Source organism: Pelmatolapia mariae, linkage group LG5, assembly GCF_036321145.2.
Source record: "Pelmatolapia mariae isolate MD_Pm_ZW linkage group LG5, Pm_UMD_F_2, whole genome shotgun sequence".
Taxonomy (NCBI): domain Eukaryota; kingdom Metazoa; phylum Chordata; class Actinopteri; order Cichliformes; family Cichlidae; genus Pelmatolapia; species Pelmatolapia mariae.
In genome coordinates, this window is record NC_086231.1 from 2,673,631 (window position 1) to 2,689,042 (window position 15,412).

At 42.4% G+C, this 15,412-nt stretch overlaps 1 protein-coding gene across 9 annotated transcripts in view; it reads left to right on the forward strand.

The window, feature by feature from the left end:
* Nucleotides 1-15,412, forward strand: part of LOC134627344 (dedicator of cytokinesis protein 3-like) — a 252,523-nt gene that overhangs the window by 114,794 nt on the left and 122,317 nt on the right. For all 9 annotated transcript variants that reach the window (XM_063473338.1, XM_063473343.1, XM_063473339.1 and 6 more), the window contains exon 4: nucleotides 3,181-3,236. In XM_063473338.1, the coding sequence (XP_063329408.1) occupies nucleotides 3,181-3,236 (56 nt within the window). The remainder of the gene's footprint in view (nucleotides 1-3,180; nucleotides 3,237-15,412) is intronic.

The window sequence follows — 15,412 nt, forward strand, 5'->3', positions numbered from 1 at the left end:
ATATTTGTCACAGGCTATTTAACCCTTTAAGACCTACCATAGAACCAAGTCTGCCAGAGCTTATCTTTATGTTTTACATGCTGTAGTGCCACTTGTGGGAGCATTTCAAGTTTCCATATATCAATACAACCGTTATAGCCCAAATTTTAATAATATGTATGCATTAAGTCCATAGAAACTACATAAATTGCAAAAAAGTGCAATAAACTACAAAAAAATTGAAAATCTCTTTTTTTACATATATTTCTAGTTAGAGAAATTTAAGAGGCTTATCCCTCAAAACTGTAAATACAAAAAAGTTGCACAAAATAGTTTCCCACCACGAGAAATTTATTTTGAGTGTCTTCATAGTTTTATTTTTGAGATACACAAATTTTTATATACTACAGGAAAAATGAAAATAAATAAATGCAAATTTGCAAAAACACAGCATGTGCATCAAAATAAACTATTTCCAACAGTGTAATTTGACTTCTAAGCATCCCAGAAACGATACAGAAAAGCATAAAGTCAAACATGACTTTTAAAAGCACCGACATAGGCTTTGAAAATAAAAAAAATACATTATCCGCGAAAAGTGACGTCACTTCCGGTTTCGGACAGGTAATGGCGGACATGCGATAGTTGCGCTGACTTATATTCCAACGTAGGAAGTGTTATGAACAGCTGATCGGATTGGCAAAGCGTGTCTCTGGAATATTATGTTTTTGTTGCTGGAAGTGGTTTTTATGCAATTTTTGCAAAGCTATATGTGGAAGGAAACCGTGACCGAGGACAAGCTAATGGAATAAGATGTAAGTACAACTCCTACGGTTTCATATGCAAAAAACATTATTGTGCCATACCTAACTTGGTTCCAGTTCTACAGGGATTTAAAAATAGTTAGGCAAAACGGAGTGTGCCTGCTCCCACCGGTTGTAAAGGGTTAATGATATATTTTATGTAATAATTTATAAAATTAGGGTTAGAAACGATAGAAGACAAATGGCACGATAGACACTTTTCTATCATCCACACGATATATATCGTCATATCGCCCAGGACTACTGAAGATGAAGAATGAGTTTTTATACAAATCAGATTCTGTATTCTGACAATGCAAAGCTGCTTAGTGCATGCACTGCAAAGTGCAAAACGATGCATTCCCACACCAGATTTCCAACACTGGCTTTACATTGGTGCTGTAGCAAACCAGCCTGAAATACTAGAGGACAACAGTCCTTTATTCAAGAGGTTCTGTTTTGTTTTACTCACTGCTTAGATTTACTGTAGGTGTCTACTTGGTCAGTCTAGGAAGAAGCTGTGGTTCAGGTTAAAAAAGCAGACATGTTGCTGGAGGATAGGCCTGTATATCTGTTATGCCTGCTTCATGTAACTGCATCAGATTAGGCAACTATACAGATATTTAAATAGTTTCTTTCCATACCTACGTAGCTACAGCAGCAACAATAACTCCATCACTGACAGTCAGACGAGAAAGTGATGGAACTGAACCAAGAACCAGCGTGCCAGTCTTTCTGTCACTATGCTCCAGAACAGCATGGTTTCCATCCATTAGGCCAAGCTTTACACAATAAACCAATCAGCTGTCGTGCATGGCACTCGCCTTCTTTGTGGGCCCAGGAAAGATTGGGCCTTGCATTGTGTAACCTGTCTTTATAACTGATGCCAGCGATTTTAAATGATGATTCTCTCAATATTTCACTTAGAAATGTGAATATTTAGTGCTTTAACCACTTTGGGAAGCCAAGCATGCAGAAGCTTGTTTTCCTAGAAAATGTTAGGTTTTAGTTGCTATGGCCACAGATGCAGAAAAGGAAAGAGGGCACAACTTCTTGAAGATTGCTTAAGAACCTCCACAGAAAGGCTGAAGATGCTTCACCTGCCCTTGGTTCAACAGTAGAGTGGTGCACACTGTGCACATCAGGGTTTGGTGAGGGGGTACAGACTGCTCCGAGGAGGAGAACTCAGTAAAAAAATAATCATGTCAGTCAATACTGAACAATATCAATCAAAAGCCAATAAATATGTCAAATAATTTAATGGTCTAACTTTTTATCTTCTCTTTTCTAATCTTAAAGCTACACCCTGAGAGGAAGGGAATAGGAATTTAATATGTGCTTCATATCAGGTCAGGGCCTCTAGTGACTCGATATGTCACAGAGTTTGAAAAACAGCCCGAGAATTTAACCCCAGAGGTAGAGCACAAGCTCATCACTGCTTACGAAGTAAACCTGAAACCGAATAAAATAAATATAAAACAAATAATAATAATTTTAAATTTAAAGTTAAAGACAATAAATTGAATATACTAAAATCTCTCATGGGACACTTTCCTCACTGGTTGCCTTTCATGCCTGCTGGTTTTGTGTTATTCCAACTAAAATGATCTAAGCCTGATTTGTTTGGATCAGAGTTTAAGCTGATTGGTCTAATCAGTGTTGCCCCAGGAACGTCACTGGATGAATGTAATCTCTTTGCAGTGTGATCTTTACTGAACTTTAACACAGTTGAGACAGCTGCAAGTCCAAGCGGTTCATTTTGTGCTACAGCAGGTTGGTGGAGAAGCCCACCACATCAGGACAGTTGGAGCCAGCTGAACCCAACGTTTCCTGTATAAACCCCACCCTTCCTCAGACTCTGTAGAGTCCTTCTTCATTATACACTTTTAGTATACAGCCCCAATCAAAAGTTTATGATCACTTGAAAAATGTCAAAGAATCCTATTTTGCACAGTTGGATCTTAACAAGGTTTCAAGTTGAGTTTCAGCATGGAACAAGAAGAAATGGGAGTGGGACAAAAGGTTTTTTGAACATGCAGTTTATTGAAAACAACACTTAAACTGAAACAGGCTGTTTTACAGCTGATATAACGTTTAGGACCACGTGCCTTTAAAAGGCCAAATCTTTGCAAAAATGTGGATTCGCTGTCATTTTCTGTCTTTGTAAGATCTCCAATCAAAGAAAAGAAGCGACCTGCCTAGCCTGCCATCAGCCTCCATTATAACTTTCACATTATCGTACATGAATTATTGAGGAGGGTCTCGCTGCTGCACAGAGAGGATAGTCTTTACTCTGCATGTCTTTATCATGATCTGTCTCTCGGTGTTATTGGATGGGAAGTAGAGGGTGATTAATTATCTTTCTTCTCTGTTATTTTTTCTGTCTGTGTCTCTCCAGGGAGTTTTTCCCGCTAGCTACGTTCACTTGAAGAAAGCCATCGTCACCAACAGAGGGTAAGTGTGTAAACCCGCGACACTACACTGAGCCTCTGTAAAACCTCAGGCTCGGTTAGACTCACGCTTTCGATGAATTTAACACCTTCACTGACTCCAGCATCGTGGTTCAGTTTGAGGGCTGAAAGCGGTCGTGTTGAACATAACAACAGCAAAAAGCATTTATTGTCCTCTGAGCCTTTCTTTCTCTCCTGTTACTCATTCAGTCATTAGTGACTCTTTTCTGTCTGAAGAGGATTTTAACCAGAGCTTCACTAACAGCCTCTGCTGAGAGTGAAAATATAATTATACTGCCAAAAGTATTCAGTCAGCCCTGCATTTTTGTTCCTGACACTTCCACAGGTTTTTAAAATCAAGGCAGTTTCCTTATTGTCTCACTCACTAATGAAAGCTGCACATGTAGCAGCTAATACTTGCAGGCCAAAATGATTGAGTCTGTTTTTTGTCACAAAGTAGAGAAAAACTGTATTATTCATACCACATGCACACGTGGCTTGGTTTGCAGCACACACATGCACACGGTGAGGCACTGCAATCAAAACTAAATCTGTGGGAAACCCAGTTTTGCTTTTAAGAGCTCCAGCTCTGCACTGTTTTTCAAAGTACTAATCAGGTTAGCATCTTGGAGAAGTTGCCACAGTTTTTCGGTGGATTCAGTCCGTTTCCGAGTCTTCTGCTTGTATGATCCTGGACTGAGCCTGAGATGTTGATCTGGGCTCTTTGGGGCTCTGCTTCCTGCTGCAGGACTTGCTGAAGAACAGTCTTTGTGAGTCTGGCTGCATGTTTAGATCGCTGTGAGTTTGGGGGCCGATCAGACTCCTCCCTGATGGTGTTGTGAGATAACAATCATCGAACATGTCAAAAGCCTTTTGCACCATACTGTATGTCATCATCTTTTAGTCACTCCAGATCTGATCCGATTTGAGTCGCCCTCGTGTACCATATGTGGGATGATGCCACAGTCGGGTATATTTTATATCCGCAGTGCTGGGAGGCATTTTTCTTCTTCTGCAGCTAAAACCGTTTAGGAGGTAATTTGATGAAATCTGCTTTTCTGTTGGGATCAGTTGTTTTGAGACTCATTCTTTCTAAATAAGGTATAAACCTCCTTTTTTCTCATTTCCTTCCAAGTTCAACTGTACATATTTTAATACATTAGCATAATTATTGGAAAAGCTTTAAAAAAACAAAACAAAACAAACCCCCCAAAATTCAGATTAATCAGCGTTACAGAGCATGTCGCGATTTGCATAAGAGTTTTTTAATTAAAGGCAGAGAGAGTAAATTAATTGGAATTAGTGAGTCTTTTAGAGTTTCGAGTAGGCCCCCGGGGCAGAGACGGAGAGTTTGGAGTGGGGAGAGTTGGTGTATTTTACTGAAGGAAGATGGAGGCTGCTGCATGATGACAAACATAATTAAAGACTGTTGATCAAGTGGGTCTTAAAGCAGCAGTGCTTTCGATATGCACGTGGGTGTGTGCGAGGGAATAAGAGAATTATACTGTGTGTGTCTTCACTGTACAAACAAATGAGCCATGTTCAGTATGAGTTACAGACACTCAAGGGGTGGTGTAGGTGGAGGCGTGTTGCTTCAGGTACCAATTAAAATCCGTACTGACAAACAGAATAATGTGTTTAAAGCTAGTACTTCGTGTTTTACCTCAGGGATGATACGTTGGAAAGTAATCGGACCGTGCATGCACTTGATTGGTCAGCTTGGCATTACATCAGCTCGTGTTGAGCCAACTTCAACTCTAAGTTTTCTTGCTGGAGCTCCCTGAGCACCTCCTGCTCCCTGCTGCACTTATTCTAACTCACTGATGTTTCTTCTCAGTTCACGAGCACTGTGGTAGTTCGGGGATGCCATTCGATACAGACTGTGTTGAACCTTTACTGTAATTACAATGCGGAGAGAACGTTTGGAAGAATGGAACAAAATTTACTGTGAGAGAAAATCTATTTGGTGATTAGACCCCGATGACCCAACGTGTCATTATGGGATCCCAGCGGTGGCAGGATTTAGGACGGGACCCCCTGGAATCCAGACGCTTAGATGGAGGCTTGGATGGAGCTCTGAGTGATTCGGGGGAGGCGGAGCAGAAGGGAGGAGGCTGGTTGCACATATGAGAGCCTGAAAGAGAGAATGACAATGAGGACTGAGATATAATGTAATGATGTAAGTATTGCGTTTGAGAGCGTGGGAAAGTGGAAGTGATGTAAAGAACAGACAACCAGGAAAAAAGACAGATGCTTAGGCGTAAGCTTCATATAATTATTGAATTATGTAAATGGTAAATGGCCTGTATTTATATAGCGCCTTTACTAGTCCCTAAGGACCCCAAAGCGCTTTACATATCCAGTCATTCACCCATTCACGCACACATTCACACACTGGTGATGGCAAGCTACGTTGTAGCCACAGCCACCCTGGGGCGCACTGACAGAGGCGAGGCTGCCGGACACTGGCGCCACCGGGCCCTCTGACCACCACCAGTAGGCAACGGGTGAAGTGTCTTGCCCAAGGACACAACGACCGAGACTGTCGGAGCCGGGGCTCGAACCGGCAACCTTCCGATTACAAGACGAACTGCCAACTCTTGAGCCACGATGTACATCAATGTTTTACATTACTGCATTAAAGAAAATGGGATGTGATCACAGTAAAGTGGTACACCCACCAACAGGTATGCTTCTCCTCGATCGCTGTGATTGGTCTGCTGGGTAAAGTGACGAACAAAGAGTTGACCATCCAGCACTGCTCACAGCACCAAGGAGGATGTGAAGCTGCCCAGGCAGCAGGACATCTGTACAGTAGATGCTTCTGAGCTTTAGTGAACCTTCTTTTCATAAAGCTTCCACTTTTACTGTCCTGTGAGAATCACAGTGTAGTCACTCTGCATCCTAGAAAATCTGCCAGTGATCTTCAATGTCTCATGTGTTTGAGACAGCACGGAGAGATTTGAATATCTTTATGTAAAAACTGTAGCATGAAGTCAAATGAGTTTAGTGGATTTTAATTTGTTCCTGTTGAGTCGGCCTGCCTGCCCCTGTCGATCCAGGGGAGGCACCAGTGTGCAGCAGCCTGCAGGTTTGTGCGAGGAACTCTTTAGCAGCTGCTTGCTTCTCTGCTGGATAAATGTGCTCTCAGAGCTGACATTTACAATTATCACAACCCTGCACTTCGTTACTACACATGGAGAGAGAAACCTACTGTACAAGTGCACGCACACGACACATTTATAGTAACGGCACAAAAAGACTTGAACAGCAAAATGCACCAAAAAAACCCTAACAAACAAAAAACACTTGCAGGCATAAAAGAATGAAATCAGGCTCATGTCTGAACTTAAATAAGCACTTTGTGTAGAGCCTGTTGAGCTCCCTCAGTGAGTTTGATCACCTGCTTACTGTTTGTTTGCAGCTTCAGTCAGACCCCAGGACCCGACTCTCATGCAGGTTTTCTGCACAGTGCATGTGGAATGATTATGAAGTGACAGATTTTTCTAACTCGCCGGATCGTTCGGTCAGTTCTTTTCTGGCATTTTGGCTCCACCTGGACTGACGCGAGGTTTTGCTACGAGGAAAAAAAATGTTTGTCCAACTGAATTAAAATGACTGTTCAGTAGCAGAAGGTAGCAGTACAATGTTCCTGAGAAGCACTGAAGCATCTGAGGCTGGGAGTTTGTGTGGCTCGAGGCGAGGCTTCAGGATCCCTCTGAAAACAGTCAAACAGGCTGATGGTAGCACCAGGTCAGTGAAACGCTCTAGAGGCTCGTTTTTAATCCTTTATTCCAACAAGTTTAACAAGCAGAATAATTCAAACACAATTTCCACTTCCTTTCAAGTTTGTGTAAAGAAACAACTAAGCTGACAACTTGGTCAAAACTACCAATAAACTGTCATTAAATACAATATACTCCCAACTGGGTTAGGGTTCATATTTTTATTGGGTAGATAATTTAGATTGGGATGTCATTTTCTTCCCTACAGGTCCAGTATACCCAGACTTTCTCTCTAATATTGAACCTCACAATTAACAGCTGAAAGTAACAGTACCATGATCCTGAAAAGCACCGAAGGCTCAAAAAGAAACACAGATGCTGTAAAACGTACATTTTTTGTACCATTTCTTCTACATTTGAAGGTTTAATATGAGGAGCCAATCTCTGCTCCACCAAAAACAGAAATAAATTTGTTTTACTAGTTTCTTATTAGTTTTATGATTAAAAGAAAATCATTTCATACATTGCACAAGTTTTGCATTTGGCAGCAGCATGGTGCTCCAGAGATCAGTGCTGCTGTCTTTCAGATATGAAAATTCAAAGTTTGAATCTTCCTGCTTGGAGGGTTTCTGCAGATTTCCTTCACACGCATGCCTGTTAGCTGGAGACTCATTGGTTGCAGGTGCATGTGGTCGCACGTGGACCCACTCTGCACTGTGTGTACACAGACTAAAGCTGCACAAATGACAAAACATGCTTATGAACTCATAAATAATGAGTCGGTTACAAAAGACAATTTTTAAAAATGTTCAGTGCATTGTGACGTTCTGAATAAATGGCAGTATGTGCAGTTCACATCTAAATGAATAGTTAATGTTACATGCAGTGCTACATGTAACCTCTGGGCACCGTGAACAGTGTGGACGTATTTTTAGAAGCAGAGTGTTGCGCTGTTTGCACAGTGACCGTCAGCTCAGTGATCGGTGCGGTGAAATGACGGCTGCCCTGCATTTAACCCCAAGGTTAATGTCAGCATATGGAGCTTGATAGTTTTCATTTTTGACACCAGGTTCATGTTTGTGATTCACAGATGGAAAAGAGCACATGTGTTTAAAAAAGAGAGAAAAGTGCTCCGTGTCTACACATGTGTATGCTTTTATCATTTCATTGGACTGATCGTGTTTTCTTATCAGAGCCAATCATTTCTTTTTCATCTTTTTCCTTTCTCACTCTTCTGTCATCCTGCCTCGGTCCTTTTTCTAACTTTTGATTTTGAAGCTGTTTTTTTAACAATTCAAAGCACCAAGTAAATGAAAATAAGACACTAAAACCAAATCCCTCGTTCTAATTTTCTCTGAGCTGCTTAAGCACCAGGCTGGATTTACTGTAGCTTATCACGTATCATTTAAGGGACAATTTATTTATTATCCTAACTTAATAATGTCACATTTTCCCATGAATGCAGTCTTTTTGAATATGCAAAGAAAAGCTTTTATACCAGTTTGGATTTGTGCTGCAAAGATTGTGGAGCATTAAACAAATTTTATGAAGCACAAAAGAACTTCTCATCTTTTCCATGTTCGCATTTCAGGGTGACTTGAGCTAATGTAAAACCTAAGAGACCATCAACAGTGAGAGCAGTTTGTTGGGTTCAAAATGTGATCATCTAATAACTGATTAAGCCATCAAGATTCAAATTAGTTTCATTTATATACTGCCAGTTCACAAGAACAGCCACGAGGCTCTTTATATGTTAAGGTAATGATCCTAGGCTTATATGGAAAACCCCACTTGGTGACAGTGGGGGGGGGGGACTCCCTTTTTAGGTGAAAAGGCTTCCAGCAGAACCCCTCTGTGAGGGGAGAGGATAACACGAGAGACCACAAACAGCAAACAGGACAAATTACAAACTACGAGACAGAACTACACATTTGTAACCCTGCTCGACCGTGTGAGCGCGCTTCAGTTCGCTGTCTGCTGGGAGTTCAATAAATAGAGCTTAATACAGCTCAAGTACACAGACTGAGTCGGATGACGCACCAAATCAAAGCAGTTTAATGGTAGGAAGCATGACAAGATCTCTGGAGACTAGAAGCTGGTAGTCATGGTGAAACACACCACAGATGGAGGCTCAGCTGAGGCATCCAGGTAAGGTGGAGATGTGGAGGAGGTGAGTTGCATGAATGAGAGTCTGAAATGCAGAATAACCGAATGGCAGCAAGATTTAAAGCACAGGGAACAGAGAGACTAACTGGCTCTCAGAAAACAGGCAAAAAGATTATTGGATCAAAGACGATAGAATTGAGTTTGACAGCGTGGGAAAGCGGAAATGACGAAAGGAACAGAGCAGCAGCTCAAACACTCAGGGATGCAGGCAGGTAGGAGAAAACAGATCAGATGAGGTTGGACAGCAGTGCGGTCACGCTGTTCAGCCCTCTGGTTAGGATGTGCCAGCTATTCCTTTTTAATGGCCAGCAGGGGGCGCCTGCTCTGAGTACAGGAGTCATCCTGCTCCTTGGATCTTTGGCTTCAGTAAAAACTTGATCCTGGTCAGTCCTGCTGGTCTCAGCCACGAGACTTAATTCCTGCTGAATGTCCTTCATTTAGTGCAGTGTGACCCAATTTACAGTCGAGAAGGAGGATAAAGAGGGTAAACTTTACCCGAGACTGACGAGGTGCTACCAAATGAGAGCGCGGCGTTCCTCTGTTCAGTCACATCCATCTTTCAGCTTAATTTTAATCACCGTTATTCAAGAGTCAAGCAGTCGAGTTCCTGTATCCACACGAAGTTCCGTCTAGGTTTTGGTTCCTGAGAAGCCAAGAGTGAACTGAAAATGAATTCATTCATCGTTGTGATTGATTAAGCAGGACAGCAGCCAACGGGCACTGAAGTCAGCCAGATAACAGCCTCTTTGTTCTGACATCACATTCAGCGTGTCCATCGCCAATGCTTGATTTTCTGTAATGACAGAAAAATGTAGGAGCATTGTTTTCTTGAGAAGACCTTTAATGAACGCTGTCCAAACACTGGCAGCGTGATCTGACACCTAGATGCAGTTCTGTTAGTGAACACTTTAAAGTGACGTTCAAATAAAAGGTTGATGTGTGAATCCTCTCAGCAGACGTTTAGGAACCATTCAGAGAAAAGGAACGAGCAATTTTACTTTCACATTGTAATCTTTGCTGCTCAATGTTCAGATTAACAAAACTGGAGAAATGCAGGTTTTAAATAACCGCAGAGATAACGGCGGAGCGTGTCGGCATGCTCGGGTTTGATTTTTGGGCTCAGAGCGTCTGACTCACCTGACTTTTCTGTTTAACTAAAATTAAGAAAGACTCAGACTCTTGTTCCCATACTGTCACCTAGTGCACTGGTGTCCTTCCACTCTCACACATGATATCCATGAAACCAGAAGCTATAATTTAAGGAAACCAGTTAACAGAGTACTGCAAGAAAAACAATCTCAGTCTGACTTACATCGGCTCATCGCTCCAAAATCATTGGGGTGTTTGTGTCTATCAGCCATTTAACCCTGGTGGTGTTAGTCTCTGCAGTTACCTCCATCACTGGTCGGCCAATCACAACCTTTAAAAACTGATCATTTATGTTTAAATTTGGTTGAAACATGAAAGATGAAAAGACTTTTCAAGCATCACAAACACTTCAGTTCAACCTGTTCTTACATATTCATCAAAGCATTTCTCTGCTGATCATCTCTAAGAAGTCTGGATGGTAGGTGGCTGTCAGGGCTGAAACCACATTAGAGTCTGCAGGAGGGCGTGGTCTGTGGCGCTGCTGCGGGGAGGCTGACACACCGGACCTGCAGTTCATCACGCCTCCCCTGCATTTAAGTCTGTACTGGGTCCTGAGTATGTGAGGCTGGCAGCTGAAACCACATTAGAGTTGTTTCAAGATGAAAACTGACGTTCACCCCTCGGCCATAGGCTGGTGGGGTACTGTCGTCGCCCCGCTGGGCAGCCAGGTGTTCGCAATAACTCGAGAACAAGGTAACATAGGATTTTCACATTCATACCAGGTGCAGCTACTAAAAATCTGGAATGAGTTTAAATCTCAGCGACCTTGACCTCAAGGCCAAGGTCAGAGGTCAGGTTTTATGAAAATCTTGTGAACATAACAGCTCAGTGATTTTCAAATTCATCCTATTAGCGCATCCACAGTGAGGCTGAGGGGTAGCACCGGGGGCTGTCAGTGTTTTTATAATATGAACGTTCTGGGTTTGAATCTGAGGGCCATCTGAGGAGTTTGTAGAGTGTTGAGGAGCACACACTGATGCACACAGCTCAGCAGGGTTTTTTATTTTCAGCTGCTGTGACAGAAAACGTATATAAACACACGCCCGGTCCAAAGCCAAGTTCAGCTGTGGTCTGAGGTGGTGATGAGTGTTATGGACTACGGTAAGTGCTAAAAGTGCACTTAGTGGCTCTGTTGTTGTGGTCCGAGAGGTCAGGAGCAGAAAAAGCTCCATCGAACCTGTTTTTGCCGGACGCAGTTAGCAGGGTAAAAACATCAGGATGAGCCAGATTACAGGATGTGGTGGGGTTTGATGCACCAGCGATAGAAGGCGGGGGCCAGCAGTTCTTGTATGATGCTGTCTTTGCTGCCAGCAGGTGTAAACAGTAGGCTGGTTAAAGCCGTGTTTATTATCTACGTCCGAGCTGCCGGGAGCTGTCGAAATGCTTCATTGTAGGTGGATTCAGATGGGAGCAGTGTGCGCTCGATGTGCCAGTGACATTCAGCTGTCACAGACTGTAAGTGCACCACTGCGTAAAGTGAGAGATGGAGTGCTGCTGAAGTGCTGATACAGTCATTTATGCAGAGGGTGTTGAGAAATGGACTGAGGATACAACCATGAGGGGCTTCGGCATTGATGTTGCTACGCCTGTTCTGACAGCCTGCGATCTTTTAGTGAGATGCACTTCGCCATGCTAATGTGTCATGCAGTACACTGGAACCATCATTGAAAATGTTTTCTGTAATGCACAAAAACTAAGAAGTAAGAGGCTGGATTGGAGTCGTTTAAAGCAGCCCAGAGAATACAGAATATTAAATCGCTGTAAAGTTTTAAACACAGCTGTGGGGTATGAATATAACCAAAGGATGAAAGACAAAAAGAATTTCCCCCCAAAAATCTCTTCTTCTCTCAAGAGTTTCAAAACAGAGGCAGCGAGTGTTTTTAAGAATGAACTGCATGGAGAATAACAGAGAATAATAATAAAGAGAGACTGTTATGAGGCAGCAGATGAAAAAATAAGTGGCTTGAGACTGACGGAGAAACACTGTGGCAGCTCGGGGCAGCGATGACTTCAGAGGAAGAGATAACCAGAAGGAGACTAGTTGTGGGGTATGGTGAGAGAGGATATGGATAAAGATTTGCAAACAATAGAAACACAGAGACAGAGGTCAGGCTAGGAGACAGAAACCAAAGACTGTGGAGATGTGGGTGCAGAGGGAGAAAGAGCACAGGTACCAAAGAGGGAAGAAATCCAAGAGAGAAACAGAAAAGGGGGAATAATGGGAAAGGCAATACAGAAGAGGAAGAGGAAGCTGTGGAGAGGAGGAAGAGTAGAAAGTGCGACGGATGATGGAGATGTGCCAGAGAAGAGAGGAGGAGGAACACGAAGCAGGGAAGCAAAAGGAGGGAGCGATTAGGCTGAGTGAAAAGTAGAACAGAGGAGAAGAGGAGGAGACGCGTCTGTGATACAAGTGTAACTAATGTGTGTGAAATCACCAGGCGGCCGCCAGCTACGGCTCAGCTGGGAGATCAGCTAATCTGGCACACTGGCTTTTATTAATTAATCAGTTACTGTATGCGACGGAGGGAAGGGGGTACGTGAGCAGAGGGGTAAGAAGGAAAAAAGTGCTTCCCTGAGTGAGGGAGGGGCGAGCAGAAAGGTAGCGTGGGATGAGAAGAAGAACAAAAGTGTGTGTTCCTTTAATATTCTTGACTCCAGGCTGGAGACGCAGCTTTCAGTTCTAGTGAAGAAATCCCTGATGCTCAAAATTATGTACAAGTGCTTAGGTGAAACGAGGTCTTTGTCTTCAGCTGCTTGTTCCACCTGAAGACGTGAGGAGGAGGTAGAGCAGGTCATCTACTGATGGAAGGTCGGTGGTTCGATCCCCGGCTGCTCCAGACTGCAAAGAGGCAAAACACTGAACCCCGAGTTTCTCCTGAGTGAATGTCAGATAGAAAGACTGAGCTGTGTTGTATAAAGTGCTTTCTACACCATACAGAGTAGAAAAGCACCATTACCACTTGTATTGTTTTAAATTTGCTTCTTATTTTGGTTATTATTATTTTTGGGGGGTTTTGATTTATGCAATTTTGGTTTCTTTGCTTTTGATTATGATTAAATGTTCTGAATTATTATATTCTTGAAGTCCTTTATTTTATAGTTATTAACTCCTTTGTGCTTACTTATATCTGCCAGTTTGTTGGACACTTGTTTATATAAGATTGTATTTTATTGTGTTGTATAAGGCGCTTGGCAAAAGTAAGACCTATTTTATCCAGGCCACATTCTGAAACAGCAACCCATGCTTTTATTTCAAAATGCTGCTGCACTTTGCTGCTAGGAGGTGAGGTGAAGGCGTGTGGTCCTCCCAGGCATAAGGATGAATGGGGCAAGATGGTTAACTGACAAAACTATTATTGCCACCAAGGAAGCATAAGACCAAACTGAAGCAAAAGGATTTCTGTGAATGAAAAAAACAAACAAACAATAAAGTCCATTCATTTAATTTAGAATTCAAGTTTATTTATATGGCTTCAAATGCAAACAACAGCTGCCTGTCTCTAATGCTGTGAGGTAGTCCTTACAGTATTAGAGACGAGGCCAGCAATCTGATGATCCCCTTTGAGCAAGCGCTTGGCAACTGTGGGGAGGAAAAACTCCCCTTTGGGAAGAAACCTCCAGCAGAACCAGGCTCAGGAAGGAGCAGCCATCTGCCGTGACTGGCTGGGTTTTCAACTGTTGTTTGCATGACTGAGATGGTAAGAGCCTAATTAACCCCATTGTACCCCAATTATTAGTCATTTTTCAATTACAATTGTCATAGTCCAGTTAGAGCCAAATAAATTTGGCACTGATATTTTCTTATGTTGCTAAAAGGTTGAAGATATAGACATTAGGTTAATCTTCATTCTTTCCAGCTCCATAGAGGAAAATTAAAGGTCTATGTCAAATTAAGTAAACACCAACAAATAAGTTTCAGTTTCCGTGGAGAACAAGAACGCTAAAATTGAAATGCAAATATAAATAGCAGCTTCTTCTAGTGACCTTCGGTTTGCTTGAAAATCTCTTTGGATTCTGCCACTGGCTGCTACAACCATTTGCCAGACCACGGGACAAATGGTCACAATTGTTGACTTACACAGGTTAAAGACTGTGGTGAGAGGTATTCCTAAAAATCCAGTTACTTTGCTGGTGATTGAAACTGTTCTCTGGGCCACAGACCCAAGCACAGCTCTGGTTTTGGAATAAAGAGCTGCGAGGTTAGCAGTGACTTTAGAAAGAACACCTCTATGAGGAATCTCATTATTTTCTTGTCTCGGTCTTCTTTTCCTCTCACGATTTCTTGCTCTCACTTCCACTGGAGGGGTGTAAGGAAGCTGATTTGAGTCTGAGGTATTACTCTGAATCTCAGGGGTTTGTTCCTCTTCTACCCTGTTCTCTCTGTCCAGAGATTCACTAAGTTGTTCTAAGGCGCTGGGACTGTATCTAATTGCAGCGGACCTGGAGTCTAACTCAGCTTGAGAGGGACTATACTTAACTGATTCAGGTATATCCCAGAGGGAATGCCTGTGTATTATAGAGCTCCTGTTTTGTTCATAATTGTGAGTTTGACTCACTTGGTTTAACCCTCGAGGGATATGCTGAGTTGACAGAGGTGCCTCATGTGCCACGTGTAAGATTTGGTTACCGCGGCGAACTTCATGTGCCACCAATACAGTTTCATCAGCAGTGGCTGAACGTTGGTCATCAAATCCCAAAGTTCTTCTAATGGTTTGGTGAGCATACGAACCCACACTACAAATTGCGTCCCAAACAGAGTTTGACATATTTACAGATGATGTGAGTTCTTTACGAGTAATAGAAATGATGTAAACTTTCCTTCCTTAATTCTTGCTCTACTGCGTTATCGCACATAAACAAGCGTTTAGCGTGTTTTTATGTGAGTCCTAAGGTCTATTTAAGGGTTTTGGAGATCAAAGAGAAACTTTGCAATGACATCACAAGAGTCACGTGAACATGTACCAACATTCTGGTTACCATGGAGACAGCAGCGTCTTTTTCGCTCGCAGTGTCGATTGAAAGACGTGATTTATTTATATTTGCTAACTACAGAAACAGCATTAAGGGGAACTATTATCTACGTGCGGGTGTCTGTGGTGACTGTATGTCTTTTTGTACCGAACAAACAGATGTAGCGTTG